The sequence below is a fragment of the Melozone crissalis genome, unplaced genomic scaffold (assembly GCF_028551555.1).
Source record: "Melozone crissalis strain CALT ecotype California unplaced genomic scaffold, PUWL_Pcris_2 ptg000120l_1, whole genome shotgun sequence".
Classification (NCBI taxonomy): domain Eukaryota; kingdom Metazoa; phylum Chordata; class Aves; order Passeriformes; family Passerellidae; genus Melozone; species Melozone crissalis.
The window spans coordinates 2,763,727-2,783,649 of NW_026535896.1; the positions used below are offsets into that span (position 1 = coordinate 2,763,727).

At 48.2% G+C, this 19,923-nt stretch overlaps 1 protein-coding gene across 3 annotated transcripts in view; it reads right to left on the reverse strand.

Moving 5' to 3' along the window:
• The window catches only part of KIRREL3 (kirre like nephrin family adhesion molecule 3), a 412,349-nt gene that overhangs the window by 106,927 nt on the left and 285,499 nt on the right, over positions 1 to 19,923 (reverse strand). For all 3 annotated transcript variants that reach the window (XM_054293001.1, XM_054293000.1, XM_054292999.1), the window contains 2 exons: positions 7,235 to 7,384; positions 3,007 to 3,156 (listed from right to left, as the gene is read on the reverse strand). In XM_054293001.1, the coding sequence (XP_054148976.1) occupies positions 3,007 to 3,156; positions 7,235 to 7,384 (300 nt within the window). The remainder of the gene's footprint in view (positions 1 to 3,006; positions 3,157 to 7,234; positions 7,385 to 19,923) is intronic.

Here is a 19,923-nt window from a genome sequence, read left to right on the forward strand (position 1 = left end):
CCAAGGCTATGGAATGATCTGTTCCACTACATTTAACCATGTAGATTTGAAAACAATGTGACAAAACCTTAAATATTTAATTAAAATATGGTGTAGCTCAGCATATGAGCAGGGAGGTAGGAGGCATCAGCCCCATAAAGCTATTGTCAGACATGAATGACAGCAGCTGGAGCCTAAATCTGGAGGCATTAGGGGATTTCTTGATACCAAGGAAGTGGAAAATCTGGCAAGGACAGACAAGGCAGCACCAACACATACAAAATACCAGGCAGGGTCATTTTTCCAGAGACAAGGCTGCGGATGATAGAGCAGGACAAAGTTCCCCAGAACTGCCTCTAACACCCAGGTGGCTGAAGAGCCCTTGAGTCACTGAGAAACCAGCAGCAGATGCTGGGCTCCCAACCACCAGAGCCCCCCCAGCCAACAGAGTCCCCCCAACAACCAGAGAGAGCCCCCCCAGCCACCAGAGCCTCTCAGCTCTGCCTCAGATGTGATTGATCACTTCCTAGAGAGCTGCATGGTTTGCACCCAGCTCCAGGGATGCCTCAGGGATCCTCTCCTGCCCAGGGGAAGTCTGCAGCCTCGGTGAAGCTGGGCAGACTGGGATGAAGGAACACCCCCCAGGCATGTCTGTGAGCAGCTCAGGCAGCCTGGCACATCCCTTCCCAACCCAGGGAGATGAAATCTGGGAGATCCAGCTTCCTCTAGACACAGCTGCTTAGCTCTCAACTACAGCAGGCTCACACACTGCATGCTAAGAGCAGACATGTCTGCACAGCTGGTGGTGCTGCACATCTGGAAGCACCAGAAATGTCTCTCCCCCTTCACAGACATGTGTTACCCCTCTGCCATGCAGTGAGTTCAGCCTGACAGCCTGACAGGCTGCACATTGTTCCCAGCTGTCAGAAACACGGGGACTTAAGGCTTCTGCTCTTCATGTGCCACATCTGTCCCCTCCAGTGGGGTGGCTAAAACACAGAGTACAGATCCCACAGCAGCCCCTGCCCTCGCTGCCAGCACAGGACACCCCATCCCAAAGGAGCAGTGTGAAATGCTGATCACAACCCCCCGCAAAGGTGGGATCATCACTCCTACCTCCCCAGTCAGCCTGAAATGTCATAGAATCACACAATTTCCTGAGCTGGAAGGGACCCACAGGATCATTGAGTCCCACCCCAGGCCCTGCACAGACACCCCAACAATCCCACCCCGTCCATCCCTGAGAGCACTGTGCAAATGCTCCTGGAGCTCTGGCAGCCTTGGGGCTGTGACCCCTTTCCCCCCCTCAGACATCTGCATAAATACTCCTAAAGTTAAAGATGAGCTACCAGTCAGTTCCAAACCCACACTGGCTCATTGATTTGGCCTAAATTGAACACGCTGTAACTTTAATTTTCTTAAAAGGAAAACACTCTGCAAATACAAGTTGCTGAACATCTTAGGTAAATGTACCAATTAGCAACTACTATGTATATCCACATAAACATTAACTACCATCTATTCAACACATTCCATAACCCCAAAGATAATAACGATTTCCTTTTGATCCATAAAAACATCTCTCTGCTCAATCAACGCTTTGCAGCAGCTCTGACGTACGCCCTGGGACTAAATTAGTTTTGAAATCTTTAGCTCTAATTAAATAACATTATTTCTTTTGTCTGGCTCCCGCAATGTATTCTGCTTTCACAACAGAAGGAGGGAGCCCAGGCGAAGGAGGTGTTGTCGGTGAGCAAGGCAGCGTTCCCCTTTCCTATTCATTTCCAGGATTATTTCATGTATGGCACATGTCAGAGCTCTGAGCTGCTGCCAAGGGTTGATTGAGAAGAAGGAGAAATCATCATTATCATCAAGGTCAGGGAAGGAAGGGATGGCAGCTGTGAAGGTTTGGGAGTACGGAATGTTGTAGGGTTGTGGAGGGAGGAAAACAAATGCAGGGGAAATTGCAAACCAGGAATTGGAACTCATTTTCATAGTGCAGACTCCAGTGAGGTGCAGCTTCAGCCACAGCTGGTACCTTAATTCACTTCTTTTGGCTGCTTAAAACTAATCAGTGTTGATCTGACTAAAAGCACAGAAATTCTTGATTTGGATCTTTTTAAAATGAGGTGTTTTTTTTCCTCCCTAGAAACTAACCAGGAATAAAAACAACAAGGAAAAAAGAAAGCCAATCTTCAATTTAAACAAACATAAATATGCAAATGGTTTCACTTTGAGGGTTGAATAATCAGGATGAATCTGGGAGCAGCAATGCAGACTGGGTTTTGTCCAAGCTGCTTGAGAAAAATACCATTTTCATTAAGTTCTCTGAAGCCACGTCCATGCCGGGAAGCCTGGCTGACGTGCCTGCCTTTTCCCAGCACTCCTGTGGGGAGAGCCTCCCTCCTGCTCTGCCAGATGGCCAACAAATCCCTCCAGTGCTCCCCTTCTCCAGAGCCTCCATCCAGCTCTGCCAGTGGTCCCCACCCACCTCCCACAAAAAAAAAAAAAATCCTCTACATGATTTTGGGATTCCAGGTAATACCTTCCTGTGCTGCTCATGGGAAAGATTAATTACTAAGAAACACAGGGTGATAAAATATTAGCATGTAGATAGTTTAAAAATACTGCATAGTATGAGACCAGTCTTTCCTCAGGGGCTGGAGTTGTCCCAGTCCTGTAGGCAGGGTAACGCATAAGTGATGACACTGACACTCTTCACATCCTTAAATTTATGGACAGACTCTCTTGAATTGGGGCATAAATCCATAAAGCTGAAGTGCCAAACACTTGGTGGCTGTGTTACTCCTAGAACTGTCATACTCCACCCCAGAGCTGCTTCACTCCCCAAGCAGCTTCCTTTGATCCTGTTCTCAGGACTGAGCTGCTCCCCCACTGCTCTCACCATGGATTCATTCCCAGCCCTCTTGATCCAGCAACAACACATTTTGTCAAAAGCTGCTCAGTGTGACCACGAAGGCAGTGAAAGCCCAACAAACCCCGAGGGTGCTAGGAGCCAGGACTCACCGAGGACGGTCAGCCGGGCAGGTCTGGATCGGATGGCGGCTTGGATGGCCTGGCACTCGTACACGGCGTCATCCTGCAGGTCAGCTCGCAGGATTTTCAGGTGGTGCTGACCTGACAGATGGTCTCCTACCACCAGATAGCGTGGGTAACCTGCCCAAGGCAAAGCACGGGTCAGGAGGCAGCTGGGGTAGCACGCAGTTTGTGGTGATTGGGATGGGGCTGAGTCAGCAGCACTGACAGCAATGAGCCATGGAGTGCCCAGGTATGCTGAGTGACCACCCAGGGAACAGAAGGCACACAGGTGTAAGGCATGAACCACGAGGACTAAAGAACAAGAAGAGCTGATGCTTGAAGCCTTCTGAAGTGATGTGGTGTTACTCTGTATGGGTTGAAGCTTTCTGAAGTTGTATGATGATATTCTGTGTATTGTGGCTGTCTTAACTGCAATATATGCTGCAACAAGCTGGGCCCACGAGCCCAGGGATGAGGAGAGCAGAGCATGGGTCCAGAGACCTGGCACCCCACAGCAATTTCCAGGATCCAGGCAGTTTCCTCCCATCCAGGGCACCGAACCCAAAGAGAGAGAAAGAACCTGCCAAATCCAGGAAAGAGACTGCATGTTTTTCTCTACAGGTTGAAAAAAGAAGTGCTGATGAAGGAGCATTAACTGAAATCCCGAGGAATCATGGGATCATAGAATCCCCTGTTGGAAGGTTAAGTTTTGAAAGTGTTAAGTGTTGGAAGGTTTGGTTTTGACCTTAAAGATCATCGGTACCCAAGTCCCCCTGCCATGGACAGGGACACCTCCCATTAGATGAGGTTGTTCAAAGCTTTCTCCAGCCTGGCTTTGAACCCTTCCACCGCTGGGGCACTCACAACCTCCCTGGGCACGGAAAAGGGGTGAGCCCTTCCACCAGGAAACCCACCAGCTCCTGCTCCTCTGCAACCCACCATGGAATATCCTCAGCTCCTGGAGTCAGCTGAGGTGACACCCTGGAATGCAACCACGATTAGCTCTGTGTAAAGCTTGGGCAGGGGTCTGGGGGTGTAAGAATCTGTGTCTGGGCAGGCTGTTCAGGTCATGGGATACAAATAATGTGAACAGTGCAAATTACCAAACACACAGTGCAAACAACTAAATAACAATTTAGGGCAACACAACATGGGGGCACCTGCAGCCCTGGTCAGCCTGGCCTGACACACGAGATGGACACACAGGAGAAAAAGTGCCGCCCCCGTGTCCTGCTGTGCCCTCTGTAACCCAGCACTGGCACACACTTGTGCTTCTGTTGTTTCTCGAGTCATCAACAGCAGGATTTGCTCTCCTGAACCGCGAGGAGTACAAATGATGGGTTTGTTTGTATTGTGCTAATTAGACACTGGCTGAGCTGGTATCACGCGAGCTGGCAGCTCCTGTGGCTTCCAGCAGCCCTGGCTCTGTTAATTGTGCAAGTCATTCACATCAGCTCCCTACTTCACTGGAGCTCTTGTTACTCAGTCGTGTTGCAAGGTCTTGCATGGGAAGCTCAGCTCTCTAATAGATGCAAAATTGTGGCTCAGAGCTTTGAAAAACAGGCAAAGATGGGGCTGCTCACTCGGGCACAGCTGTAAATGAGCAATTATAGGTATTAATAAAAAATTGAGGGAAAGAAGGAGCAGGCACTGCACTTTAGGGAAGAGCAGGGTCCCTGGAGACCAAAAGGCATGGAGCCTCCCCTGCTTTCTCAATGCTGCTTCTTGTCTAGGGGAAAACTCTCCCAGGTCACTGGGAGCTGAGCAGTGTCACACATGCACAAACTCTGCAGAGCTTAGGGGACGCTGCAGCTCCTGAAGGGCTCCATGTCCTCCCAGGCTGTTCCAGCAAACACTCTTACTATTCACGTGAAATATTTCAGTTCCAAATTAGTCTTTTCCAGCAAAATATACAGAATAAACTCGAAACTTCCCCAGTATTGCACTTGTCTTCACCAGCTACAATTAACCCTCAATCACAATGAGGATGTGGGATTAAGGAATGTGACTTCTGAGCAATTTGGTCACCAAACTATAATTTGCCAAAACCAAGGCTTGAGGAAGCCACAAACACTTGTCCAAAGCAAACAGAGGCTTGTAGGTCCTTTCACACTCAGGGTATTCAATGATTGTTTTCATTTTTGAGAATATCAGAACAGGCACTTGCAACATTTATAAAACATTTCATCCCACATTTTGGAAAGGTGACGTTAATTTCCAAGGAAATCAAACCAGGACTTTCCAAAGGGTCAGGCGACATCTGTCGCCTGACATCTGAGCCAACAGGTTTTTTTCAGGTCAGAGTGAAACAGATTTTGGTTTATTCCAGGCATCAGTGCCTATGTTTGGGTGGACTGGAAGGTGTTGGAGTTGAAATGAAAACATTATTCCCCAAATAAATGTTGGGCAAGGAGATCTCCTTCTTTTCTTCTTTAAGGAGGACGGTTGTGGATTTTTTTTTTCTTGTTAAAGTTGCACATTTTTTGTTTGGATTTAGATGTTTATTAGTTTTTATTTATATTACAGTTTTATAAACTGTGAGTTTTATAGTATCTTATTTTAATGTGTTAAAAGTGGAGTTGTATTTTATTTATAAGTTTTTTTATGGATAAATTGTTTAATTAAGAAATGACACTGAAATTATTATTATTTTTAACTTAATAACTAATTATTTGTGACTCATTTAATTTCATTTATATTTAAATGTATAATTTATAATTTTAAATGTATAATTTATTTAAATTAATTATTTATTTTATTTAGATTTATTATTGTTATGCTTATTTACTTTTATTATTATTGTTTTATTTATATTTTATTAATAATTTATTTATATTTAATTTTCTATTTAATTATGTAATATCATTTAAACTTATGAAGAAGGTGAAGAAGAAGGATTAGTTTTGGTTTTAAAACTTTTATTTTGCTATATATATAAAAATTGTACATATATATATGTATTATATTATATATTATATATAAAATAATATAATGTATGTTTACTAAATTTGATTTATATTATAATACATTATATTATATTATATTATATTATATTATATTATATTATATATAATTGTGTTTAATATATATAATATTGTAATATTTAAAAATTTTAAATTTTAAGTTTTTTATTACATGATATTATATACTTCTCTTTAACGTATACATACATAATTTTCATTTCATTATTTAGTTTTGGAATGTTTTTTACAGTTTTAGGTTAAATGTAGTGTTTTCTTGGGGGTTAGCGTTTGTCAGAACAGAAAGTTTACAATTCTTACAAACTGCGTTTCTAACAGGTGGTGTCCTGACTTACTTTTTAGAAGTTTTTTTTACAGTTTTAGGTTAAATTTAGTGTTTTCCTGGGGGTTACAGTTTGTCAAATACAGAAAGTTTACAATCTTCAGTATTGTAATATTGGAATATTATCAATATAGCTGGATGGGACGTGCCTGTGCTTGTCTGGCCCTTGGTGCTGAACCAAACAGCAGCACTGTGGTGTTTCACCCCACAGACACTTTGGGCTGGCTGGGTGTGTGGTGTTTCACCCCACAGACACTTTGGGCTGGCTGGGTGTGTGGTGTTTCACCCCACAGACACTTTGGACTGGCTGGGTGTGTGGTGTTTCACCCCACAGACACTTTGGGCTGGCTGGGTGCTGCACTGGGCCCATGGGGACAAGTCCAGGCCTGCAGGAGCTCTGCCGGTGCTGGGATGGAGCTTCCCCCATAACAGGGGCTGCTCCTCAGGTTTCCCTCTGGCAGAGAAGCTTTAAGGTGATGGTGAAGGAAAGGAGTCGGTTCTGATGGAGGGTTTGGATGCAGAGCTTTATTCTGGCTCACAGGCCTCTGAATGCAGCACCAGCTCCAACAGAACTCCCTGAGCCCGTGGTTGCTGTTCCTTTGAACCCCGGGGAGAGGGGCAGGGAAGGGGCAGGGAGCCACCAAGCAGGGACAGGAGGGGAGGGACAGGAGGGACAAAGGACACCTGGATGGCCCAGTGACCCCCAGGGGTAGAGGGCATCCTTTGGATCTGCCAATTCCCTTCTGGAATGCCAGGACTGACAGTGCTGGGAGGGGTCAGGAAGGGAAAGGAGAGGTGACTGACACACCTGGGAGGGAATCTGCAGGGGAGGGACCCGGGGTTCTGAGGTGAACCCTGAAGTCCCATCACAACACCTCAGTACCCAGGGTTCTAACGGGGTGTCCCCACTTACTTGAGAGGTCCCGTCCGACGCCCAGGGCCAGCCCGTCCTTGATCCAGAGCACGATGCCATTGTACTCGGGGATGGCACAGAGCAGCGTCACCGGCTGCCCCGCGATCACCACCTGGTCCTGCGGCTGCTGCGTGAACGAGGATGCCTGGCCTGCACAGGAACAGAGAGGAACAGGACACGGTCAGCTCTGCAGGGCCTTGTACACCATGCAGTTCCTTGGGATGCAGCAGGCCAGCACACTCCTGGCACAGCACAAATGGGAGACTGATCTCGGCAGCTCTTAATTATGTGTTTGTTTAATTATGTGATTGCCCCATAGAATGATAGAATGGGTTGGAAGGGGCCTTAAAGCTCATCCTGTTCACAGGGAGGAATTCCTTCCTAATATCCCATCCATCCCTGCCCTCTGGCAGTGGGAGCCATTCCCTGTGTCCTGTCCCTCCATCCCTTGTCCCCAGTCCCTCTCCAGCCCTCCTGGAGCCCCTTCAGGCCCTGGCAGGGGCTCTGAGCTCTCCCTGGAGCCTTCTCCTCACCAGGTGAGCACCCCCAGCTCTCCCAGTCTGTATCCAGAGCAGCCCTGGAGCATCTCTGTGGTCTCCTCTGGACTCACTCCACAAGCTACACGTATTTCCTGTGCTGAGGACCCAGAGGTGGACACAGCACTTTGTGACAGACAAATATTTGCAATATTTTTGCTCCCTAGGGGGAAAAGAAAGCTCCAACCAAGAGGCACCAGCATTTCTTGTAACTGTTTTATTCCAAATTGTGGTGGTAGTGTTTCAGCCACAATGATCACAGACAGAGAAGCAGCAGGATGTTCAGCAGCAGCTATATTTTATATTACACATAATAAAAGAGGATGTTGATCCTCTGCTTCTGAGCCTTGCTCCCACCTCGTGTGCTCTCTGAAATCAGGATGTGCAAGGAAACAACCTGCTATAAAACACACAGGGAAACAACCAACTGCTGCTGTTCTGCTCCCTCCCCAGGTGTCACCTCCTGGCATTTGCTGGGAGCTTCCCACACATCTGGAGGGGAAGGGAAGGCCCAGCTCTGCCTCAGCACTGCCTTTCTCGAAGCTGCATTGTCAAACTCACAAATTTCTCCTCACCCTCCCCTACCTGCAATGCTGCAATAATAAATCCCAGCCCCAGGTCATCTCCTGCCATGGTGGGACGTCTCACACCTCAGGTGTGACATGGCACTTCTCATTTTCCATGGGAAGCACTCAAGTCACTGTAACCTCTTCCACAGCAGAGTTTACTCAGCATTAAGTTTTATTTTCACTCTCCCCTGGCTTTGCCATGATTGAAAATTATGAGAATCCCAGAATGGTTCGGGCTGGGACGGATCTTGAAGCCCATCTCATTCTACCCCCTGCCATGGGTGGGGACACCTTACACTATCCCAGGGTGCTCCAAGCCACATCCAACCTGGCCTTGGATGTTCCAGGGATTCAAAGTGTTAAATCCTGCTATTTCTTTTTCTCTCCATAATGAGTGCATGGGACAACCCCAAAATCTCCCTGCAGAGCCACAGTCTGAAGCTGGAAGATCCTAAATGTGGGTCCATTTCAAATCTGCTGATATCTGGGCTGCTCTGAGTACAGTCTTTTGTGTGGGTTGGTTGTAGAGCATCCCAATTGCTCTGCCCCCACTTAGTCTTGCTCTGATTCTGGATTCAGGAGATGATCTGGGAAAGAGGTGTTGGGGGAAGGCAGAACCACTGAACTGCCTCTCACTGAGTAACCTGTGGGGTTTGTAGGAGCCTCTCTGGGTAGGAATTATGGCCCTGCATCAGGCAAGAATTCAGAGCCTGTGCCCTCCACTGAGTGCTCAGTCCATGGAAGGGGACTGGGCTGGTGGAAAAATTCCTCTTGAAAACCAATTTGTCAAAGCAGGACAGTCTCCATGTGATCCACCCCAAATCAATTCAATCCTAATTTACACCGACTCCATTTAATCATTGCCTGATGATTAATCCAGAACCAAGGTTAAGTGTGACACAAGTTCTTGCATCTGAACTTGTTTCCAGATGAGCTGCAGGGCCTTTCCTACAGGGCAGGGCTCCGAAGCTCCATCATTTCCCAGCTCACGCCATTCAACCAATGTGTGCCCCCACATGAGTGCTTATATTTCAATTTAATTTATTATAGCTTCAGCTCGCTCTTAGCCACCTAAAGAAGCACAGAGAAAAGCAGAGCTGTCCTTTTGAAATTCCAGATGCTTTACATTACAGGAAGGTAAAAAGCCCAGCTGGAATTTTTGCAGATCTCCAGGAGCACCTTGGGCACCTGGGTATTTCAGAGATCCGAGGTCTTCCAGCACCCACATATCTCCAAGGAACTCTGATTTTCACCCCAGATACTCCAAAAGACCACATTGGTGGCTCTTGGCATGGTGCTGCCTGCACAACAAGGCAGGTTAATTCCAGAGGAGATTCCAGTTTTTCCTGCTAGGAGGCACTCACTGGAAGTCATGGTGGCCTCTGACACAAACCCTTGTGTGAGATTAAAATATTTGATTTCAAAGGGAACATGAGTCAGCTCTGTATTTTTTGTTTTTGGATTCATAAAGGACAAACACTCCTAGGATAGCAGGGAAAATGGGATGAGAGAGAAAACTCAGAAAGCAGAAAAAGTGGGTGTTTTGCTTTGCTGTTTTGTTGTTTTATTTTAATATATACTTTCCACCCACTAACTGGGTTTTCACAGCTCACTCTGTAATCCTGACAATTCTCAAGGCAGAGCTGGGCGAGCAGGGACAGTGCAGGAAGGCAGCAATAACCCAAAAAGATTTGTTTTATCAGTGAGAATTATCAGGTTGTCAGCTGGGAGCTGCACGAGCTCTAATGAGAACGCAGAGGCACAAAGTGGTGTCTGTGCCCTCTGCAAATGCCCATTAAGCACAGGCTTCATTTGGTAATTGCTGCTGGAAATGAAGCTCTTTTTATGTTTTATTTTTCCTTTTTCTCTTATTTCTTGATTTGTTTTAAAGACGAGCTGATGGCCATGGAAAATCAGAGCAGAAACATGGTATATGTCTCCTGTATTTTCCTTCCCTGTGTTTGTTCAGTGTGAAGAATTGTCACTTAAACCCATTTTTTATTCATCCAAGGCTCCATTTCAGCTACAAACAGCTCAGAAGAGGAAAGATGGGTGTAAAGACCTTAAGAGCATTACCTGGCCCAGTGCCTGCTCCACAGCAGGATCATCTCTCCCTAAATCTCAGATAAAATAAAAAGAAAAAAGTACTGAAGACAGAGCTCAACTCACTTTCAAATCAGCTTAAAGTCTGATTACTGGGTTTAACTGGGTTTGGAAGATCAGAGGCCTGTCCACGTTACAGCTTATGTCTTAATGTCAAAGGAACGAGTAATTTGCAGAAAAGTTTTAAGGGAGATAAGATACTTGACAGAAAATAACTGAAAATGAGGAAAGATTGGGAAAGGGTGATTTACAAATGCAGGCTGAGCGTTTTCAGCTACAAGAAAATGGGCTGAGAGATGTCAGTTGGGTATTTTTCTAGGAATGTTTAAAATGGAATTACAAAGTGATGCTTTGGTTTCAAAGCAGGAGGTTTGACTCTAACCTGTTGGGCAAGCAGGAGCTTCCCAGCTTCTCCCCTTCCACTATACAGAGTTTCAGCCACAAATACTGGTTAATCCAAATCTCTGCAGAATTGGAGTTCATCAGAGAATCATGGAATTGTTTGGGTTGGAAGGGAACTTAAAAGCTCACCCAGTTCCACCCCCTGCCATTGCAGGGACACTTCCCACTGTGCCAGGATGCTCCCAGCCCTGTCCAGCCTGGCCTTGGGCACTGCCAGGGGTCCAGGGTGGGCACCCTGTGCCAGGCCCTGCCCACCCTCACAGGGAACAATTCCCAATTCCCAATCTCCCATCCAGCCCTGCCCTCTGGCAGTGGGAGCCATTCCCTGTGTCCTGTCCCTCCATCCCTTGTCCCCAGTCCCTCTGCAGCTCTCCTGGAGCCCCTTCAGGCCCTGGCAGGGGCTCTGAGCTCTCCCTGGAGCCTTCTTCTCTCCAGATGAGCACCCCCAGCTCTCCCAGCCTGGCTCCAGCCCTGGAGCAGCTCCATGGACTGCTCTGGACTGGCTCCAGCAGCTCCAGCTCCTTCCTGTGCTGGGACCCCAGAGGCAGAGAGGGTTCACCACATGAGCCCAGCAAGAGTTGCGCACCTTCATCACCATCTCCTTGTCACCTCCTGCTGCACAAAGCATTCCCAAATGGATTTGGGAAGTGGTGCATAACAAAGCAGGGAGATGCAACAACATGTCCATGTGCCCCCAACCCAAGTGTAGCCCTGTTTTACTTCTACCTCGCATCTTCCCTCAAGTATAGAGACTGGAATACTTTCATAGAAATGACTGAGTTGATGCCTGGCTTCCTGGGAACTTCACAGGGAGTCACTGGACACTGACTCTGCTCCTGAGAGTGTCCATGTGAGGATCTGCCCATCCAGCACAGAGATGCTCTGAGCAGAAGCAAAGATCAGGATCTGAATTAGTTGTTGAATTTTTTGGTTTTGTTTTCAAAGCAAACAGCGATGGAAATGAGATGCTAATGATGCCACTTGGCCAGGGTCCAGCACCAGCCCAGTGTCCCACTGCACTCTGGAGCTGCCCTGCAGCTGGATGTGCGCTGTCACCACAGGTCACCTGCTGTCACCAGAGGAGCTCCTCCTACTTGCTGCTTTGCCCCTCTCCCCGAGGAGCTGCCAGTGTCACAGACATGTTTTATGAGAAATCCTTTCCTTAGGATTTTTCCTCCTGAGAAGCTGAGAAGCCTCAGGAACAAAATGTAAGCAATGGTTATCTGCTGCTGTGGAATGCAACAGGTGCATCTGTGATTGGTGTCATGTGGTTGTTTCCAATTAATGGCCAATCACAGCCCAGCTGGCTCAGACTTTCTGTCTGAGCCACAAGCCCTTGTTATCATTCTTTCCTATTCTATTCTTAGCCAGCCTTCTGATGAAATCCTTTCTTCTATTCTTTTAGTATAGTTTTAATATAATATATATCATAAAATAATAAATCAAACCTTCTGAAACATGAAGTCAGATCCTTGTCTCTTCCCTCATCCTCAGACCCCTGTGAACACCGTCACACTGCCAGGCACCAGAGGGATCCCCTTGCTGGCCCCCAAAATCCTGCCTTCCTCAAGGAGCCTCTCTCATGGGGGGCACTTCTGCAGCCACTGAAACCCCCAAGGGCAGGAACAAAAGGGGACAATTAAAGGCACCACAGTGAAGAGCAAGCAGGCAAGAACACTAACCCTGCTTTCAAAAACCCCAGGCTGGATCCTTGTGAAGTCACAAGCGTGTCATAAAAGCTAAAGGAAGAAAAAAGGAGGAAAAAAGAGAGAACCACTTTAGAACTCTTTCTATTTCCTTAATAGAAACCTGTGGCTCCTGTTTCTCAGTATTTCTCTGTAATGTCGCCTTGTTCTTTCAAACAAAGGCTGAAACTCTTCTCTGTTTGTGACTTCCAAGGGAAATAACACTGCCAGTGCCAGGGCATTGCTTTTCAGATGTCCCAACGCCCACGGATGGTGAGAAGGCCCAAAAATCCTGTTTAACAACCCAGAAAACAGAGGAAGGCACCTACACAATGACATTGCTGCAGTCTGTGCTGCAGCAGGACCTCGAAGCCCCTTCCATCGCTGAAGCCAGAGTCTGTGACAGGCTTTTAAAGCTCTCTGAAGACTGAAATGTTTGCATGAGTTCCTGGCTCAATTATTTCAGCTTGCAGCCTCCTGTGCCCAAACCAGCAACCGGGAGCAGCACAAAGTTAAATTTTCATTACCCAAGAGGAGTGAGTATTGTAGTAGGAAGCGAGGGACTCACCGAGGGAACAATGACTCATTAGAAATGGAGACATTGTGGCTGCTTTTATGTAAGTGAAGCTTTGAATGTCCATTGTGCTCTGTAAAGAATTAGTCCTTTTTGTTGAGGAGAGCATAGAAGTGGAGAAGGAGGACTATGAGCTCCTCGTCAAAATATTACTCTTCTGAAATGAAAGGCCTGGTGATTAGGAGTGGTGGGACATTCTCCTTGTCCCTCAGTGGGAAGAGCTGATCCCTCCCTCAGCTTGGAGCCGTCACGACGCATGGTGGGAGGATGATCAAGGGGCTGCTGTGAGACATCCTAATCCTGCACAACATCCAGGAGGGGCTGGCTTCAGACCAAGCAGATCCCACCCGATGGAAATCAGGGCACTTCAGCCCAGGGGCTGAAATTACAGCTGATTTCAGGGAAATCAGCCCAGCTTGGGGGTGGTTTCTTGTGGCATGATGCCTGGAGATGGAGACGTCACTTGGCCATGGAGAGGGCTGGGAAGAGATGGCCCCGTGTCCACATCTCCCAGCACCATCCCACCACTGGCTCTGCAGCACCCCACACAGCTCCTGCTGTGGCCCTGTGACAAACAGGCTGGCTCCCAGTGCTCCTTTGGGTCCCCTCCCTGGAGCCAAGGACACGGAGCCCCTGCACAGGGCCCATTGTGCTCCACAACACGCGCCCACATTGATTTTCAGATGAGGAGGAAGAGCAAGCAGACAAAAGCTTTACATTATTTACAAAGCTCTCTGGAATTGTCAGTCATGGGGAAGCACAGGGAGGGGCTGTGCAGGCTGCAGAGCTGCTCATGACCTCATGCAGCCCAATTCTCTCCCTGGTGGGACACAACACCCACACCTACACTGAGGTGGAGCCCAAGGCCTGGCTGGGCGCAGAGCACAGGGAAGAGGGAGCCACGAGTTCCCAGGGGCAAGGATTTCTCCAGACAAGGACAGAGATGAGCTTTTCTTACAGCATCAGAGAAGCAAAGGGCTGTGGCTGCCCAGGCAGGAGCAGAGGGATGGCACCAGTGATGCTGTCCTCAGCGAGGGGATGTGGATCAGCCCCTTGCTGGTGATGGCCACAGCCATGTCAGACACTGCCTTGGGCTTCACTGCACAAATAAGAGAGGTAGCTTGAGTTCAGTCCTTGCATAAGATTTCTGTTTTTTAAAATGTGGCTTCCTTGGGGAGAAAATAAAATCAAATCTGTTTGAACAAAAATGTCAGTTTGGCCTTTTTTGGAGAGACTGCGTAAGTCCTGCTCACGTGGCCTCAGTGCTGAATTATTCAACTTGAAAGAAACCAAAGCACAGCACAAAGTCAAGGGATGACTCAGGTGTATGGCACGGTGCTGGGCACTGCCCAGCTGTGTGACCTGGCAGAGGAGGGAGGCAGGAGCTGAGCTGGTGCCTGGCTCACCCATGAGCACACAGGGAGATGAGGCTTCCCCTGGAGCACAGCCTGGGGGTCCCCACTGGTTCCACCTCTGCAGATCCCAGAGGAAGGTGTGGGATGCACTGAGGTGAAACCAAAGGGATGCCCCAAAGCAATGAAAAGTAGGGCAATGATCTGGGGAAGGGGCTGGAGCACCAGGTCAGGCTGAGAGAGGCTGGAGGAAAGGAGGCTCAGGGGGACCTTGTCCCTCTCCACAACTCCCTGACTGGAGGGGGCAGCCAGGTGGGGGCCGGACTCTGCTCCCAGGGACAGGACAAGGAAATGGCCTCAAGTCACAGCAGGGGAGGTTTAGGTTGGATATTTAGGAAAGTGTTCTTCACAGAAAGGGTTGCAATGCATTGGAAGGTGTGGTGGTGTTCACAGGGGTCCCAGGATGAGGGAAGAGACGAAAATGTTGGCTCCATGTTTCAGAAGGCTGATTTATTATTTTATGATATATATTATGTTAAAACTATACTAAAAGAATAGAAGAAAGGATTTCATCAGAAGGCTAGCAAAGAAAGGAAGTGGAATGATAACAAAAGCTCATGACTCTCAGAGAGTCCAAGCCAGCTGACTGTGATTGGCCATTAATTAGGAACAACCACCATGGACCAATCAAAGATGCACCTGTTGCATTCCACAGCAGCAGATAATTATTGTTTTTCTTTTCCTCTGAGGCTTCTCAGGAGAAAAATCCTGGCAAAGGGATTTTTCAGAAAATACCATGGCTACAGGAAGGGGCTGTCCAGGGCAGTGGTGGGGTCCCTGTCCCTGGGGTGCTCACAAGAGGTGTGGATGTGGCACTTGGGGACAGGGCTTTGTGATGAATATGGTGGAGGTGCTGGGTTGAGGGTGGGACTTGATGATTTTTTTTTAACTAAATGATCCTGTGGTCCTAATGCCAGCTGCCAGGGCAGAGTTTAAGATGCAAAGCCAGTGCTCTGCTCTCCTGCCTGGCCTCTGGGAATGCGTGGTCTCCTGGCCATGACCAGCTCTCAGCAAGCCCATGTGCTAAGCTGAGCTCATCCCACAGTGATGTCAGATATTTTCCTGGCACTGCTTTGAGAGGAACCATCAACATCCCACTGTGTCCACTAAGTAGCTTCAAACAGGAAACGGGGAAATTTTGAGTAAGACATTAAACCTTTCAGAGATCTTTTTGTCTATTAGTCACAGAGGCAAGAGATCTGAACTATTGAGTGTTCTGCTGGCTTTGATACCCACATGAAATCCCAGCACTGCTTTCAAAGTCACTGTGAGGAGTTTGATCAGCCATGCAGAAAGGGCTGAAATGTCATCGCTGCTCTGTTATTAGCTGCCGATTGGGAAAGGTGTAAGAGTATCCTTACCATGGGATATTTATTAGCAAACTCTTCTCAGCAGCAGCCTGGAGAATTACCTCTTGTGAGATTAAAGGCCTGCTCCTGGGAGCTGCCCTGATAGGAAACAAACCAATGTACTGCACTGAGGTGCCAAAAAGCAGCATTCAGTGACCTTACAGACTGGATCACACTGAATATTCCGGCTGCATGCATGGCTCCAGGCTCCATGGATGGCTCCAGGCTCCATGCATGGTTCCTGGTTCTGTGGATGGTTCCAGGCTCCCTGGATGGCTCCAGGCTGGTTCCAGGATCTGTGGATGGTTCCAGGCTCCATGGATGGCTCCAGGCTGGTTTCAGGCTCTATGGATGGCTCCAGGCTCCATGGATGGCTCCAGGCTCTGTGGACGGTTCCAGACTCCCTGGATGGCTCCAGCCTCCATGAATGGATGGTTCCAGGCTCTGTGAATGGCTCCAGGCTCCATGGATGGATGGTTTCAGGCTCTGTGGATGGCTCCATGCTCCATGGATGGTTCCTGGTCTATGGATGGCTCCTGGCTCCCTGGATGGTTCCAGGCTCCACAGATGGCTCCAAGCTCCGTGGATGGCTCCAGGCTCTGTGGATTGCTCCTAGCTCTATGGATGGCTCTAGGCTCCGTGGATGACTCCAAGCTCCATGGATGGCTCCAGGCTCCATGGATGGCTCCAGGCTCCATGGGTGGTTCGAGGCTCTGTGGATGGCTCCAGGCTTCATGGATGGCTCCAGGCTTCATGGATGGCTCCAGGCTGCTCTGCTCTCCCAGCCTCTCCTGCTGCCTAGATACACCAAGCTCTGAGCAGGCAGCATTATCTCCTATTAGACAAGCTGCCAGAGCTGGGATGTGTGCTTTGGGGTACACAGGACTTCTGCAGGGTTGGAGGTAGAGGCAGCAAACTGGATTAGGTGATGTTTTACCCAGGCCCAGCACGGGAGGAGGGGGGAAAGCAGGCAAGCTGTTGCAGGGGGATGTCTGAGGAGCTGAAGGGTCAGCAAGAGGCAAAGCTGGTGGTGTCACTAAAGCTGTGGCAGAGGTGTAAGAGCTTCCGCACACCCTGGGCTGGGGCCAGCACCTCATCCCAGTGCCCAGGCTGCCGTGGCTCCCTCTCCAGGGGCCGCTGTAGGCTCTGAGCCTGTGCCAAGGCTGCTCAGGGCACAGGTGATGCCTGTCCTTGCTGGGAACAGGGACAGTGGCACCAGCAGCTGTTCCAGAGGCTCTGGAAACCCTGGGCAGGCGCTGAGCACCAATCCCTCATGGAGACAGGAGCAGAGGGGAATAGATTTCCTCCCATTGATCCACCTGCAGGCCCGGCTCCACTGAGCACTGCCAATGACTCCAAGAAATATTTTGTTACCGGCGCTCGTGAGGAAGCTGTGGCACAGTAAGAAATCACCATTTGTTCTCCTGTCAAGGTGCAGTGTCCTGGCACAGCTCCCCAGGGCAGGCTGATGGGCTCAGGGGGAGAACAGAGCAGGGGATGCTCCTGCTCTGGTAATTCCAGCCAAGCAGCTCTCTCTGTAGCAACTCCAGCTGCTCTTTGGATGATAACTATTTGTAGCTCAGAGAGGAAGTGGCAGGTCCCCAGCTGCAGGAGTCCTGCACAGACACTCCTGGGACATAAAACCTGCCACTTGAATCCACAGAGAAGAAAAAGCAACTTTTCCTTCTAAAAATAACAGCGGATGTGCAAAGCAGTGGGCAGCAGCCTGCCTGCACCAGGTCTCCCAGATAAAATCCTTAAGGATTTTATCCCTTGTGACCTTCTGAAATCTCTCAGGTGATCCCCCTTTCCTGGATTACAGTAAATCCAAGTGGCTCCCCTTTGCCCACCCTTTGTTCTCAGATCAGGGCTGCTCTTTTGAAATAGAGTCCTTTAAATCTCAGCTCATCTTTGAGTTAGAGGGCACAGAGGACACTCGTCCGTAGGAAAACGAGAAGGATGAATAATCCATTTCACAAACGATTTGGAGATTTCAAAGTCTGGCTCTGCTCCCAGGAAGAGCTGCAACTGGAAGTTGTGCAGTTCACGGGGTGGAAAATTAGAGCAAAGAGCTTGCCTTGGGTCGCACCATGTTTCACTTCCATCCTCGTTTTTCAAAATCTGTTATCGCAAGCTATGAGGCATGGAGGGAAATCAGAATGAAGATGCAGCTCAGAACAGAAAATGCAGATATTGAATGTTACATTCTCTGCATATGGAAGTGGGGTTGGATGATCTTTAAGGTCCCCTCTAACCCAAACTGCTCTGGGATTCTATAATATTAAAATGAGTGGAAAATTCTGCTCCTTCTCACAATAATTTTAACTAGTCTTGCTACAGATTGGCGAGACATTGTGTAGATTGGAGAATCCATCCAAGGAGGGGTTAAATGAGTCTCTCTACAAGGTGTTTCCATCTCTGCAGGTGTTGGAAGTGCCACCATCAAAGATTTCCCTTCGATACTTTCCTGAACAAGAAACGCCTTGGTGGCACCAAAGCTCACAGACGGAGGGAAGAGAAGGCAGGAATAAAACTTATTATTGCCCTGCAAGGCTGGGAAGCTGCTGTCTGCATGAAACATCACCTGGGTGGCTTTTGGGGGAGCTCCTGGCCAGATGAGCTCTGGGATAGTGCAGAGCAGGCTGTGGACTCACTCCAGCTCCTGCTGTTTACCAGAGCAGGGCGGGATTGCTTGGGGCTGTGCTGTGTGAATTATCAACTCTGAAGATGAAGTGGAGTGAGAATTAGCAGGTTTCTGCTATAATTATTGTTTGCTTGGATTTTTACAAGTGGAAGTGATTGTAAATATGTGCATTTTTTTTTACACATGTAAGATTCATATTTAAAATTAAAACAAATTATTCTGAAAAACAGCCTAAAGTGAAGTATATGCAATATAAACACACAAAAAAAGTGGCAGGGGGGAGGCAGGAGGGGTTGGAGATGCTGAGATGAACAGACAGGGAGCAGATCATCTCTGAGGAGGAAATGTTTCACTCATGTGCCCATCTTGTTATCCCAGGAAGGTGCTTAAAAATTCACTTACTTCTCTGTCTATATGTGGAAGCTTAATAAAAGCTCCCCTCCATGAAAATCTTGGCTGCGCTATCCCCAGAGCCAAGGAAATGCCTAGAAAGTTCATTTATCCATCACAGAAGAGGCCAGTGACCTGCACCACTGCTGACAACAACCAGCTGGTGCTTTTCACCTGGGTTTTACCCAGTAAAGAAAAGAACCATGAAAAATGAGATTCAGTCAATATTTACAGCCCTGCAAGTGCTTTGTCAGGCCAGGTGCAGCCCTGGAGAAGGCCCTGTCAGACAGACCCTGTGGCTTCTCCCCGTCCCTGCTGGAGGAGAAGGGAGGCTCAGAGGGGACTGGGATTATTGAACATGGATTTTGCTGTTTGTTCTGTCACCAACCCCTTCTCAACGTTCCCCACTGCAGAGTCAATGGCTGCCTGGTGCAAAAGCCCGGTCCAAGAGCAGATTAGCACATTGCAGCCTGCTGTGTTAATTAGCAGGTAATGAGAGATGCTGTCAATAAACTCAGCTGTGTCTGACCCCCCTCCTGGGTGCTGCCTGCAGGACTCAGGGATGAGGAGCCCTGCTGGGGTCACTCAGGAGATGATGTGCTCTCAGCCCAGAGCAGAGGCACAGCTCTGGGAGAGCTCACACAACAGCAACAAATGCTTTTCACTCAGGTTCTTGGGGACAGCTGGGGGAAATGCTGTTCCACCTGGTTTGCTGGTAGAGGAGCCCTTGCTCAGGGTTCAGAGCTGGTAGTGTAAAGCCAGGAGTCAAAATGAAAGGAACTTCATTATCATTAATCAGGAGTGGGACTCTGTGATCCTTGTAGATCCCTTCCAAGTCAGTGTATTCCAGTATTGCATTATTCTCTAAGTATAGAATTATACTCCCCTGGAGCAAATCAGTGGAAATCTCTCCCCAAGGATTCCCCACTCTTGAGAACTTATCTGCAGTGGGGATAAATACCCCCAAGGAAAAATAAACAAAAAACTACATAAACAAAGAAATAAGGCTCTTTTGCAGCTTAAAT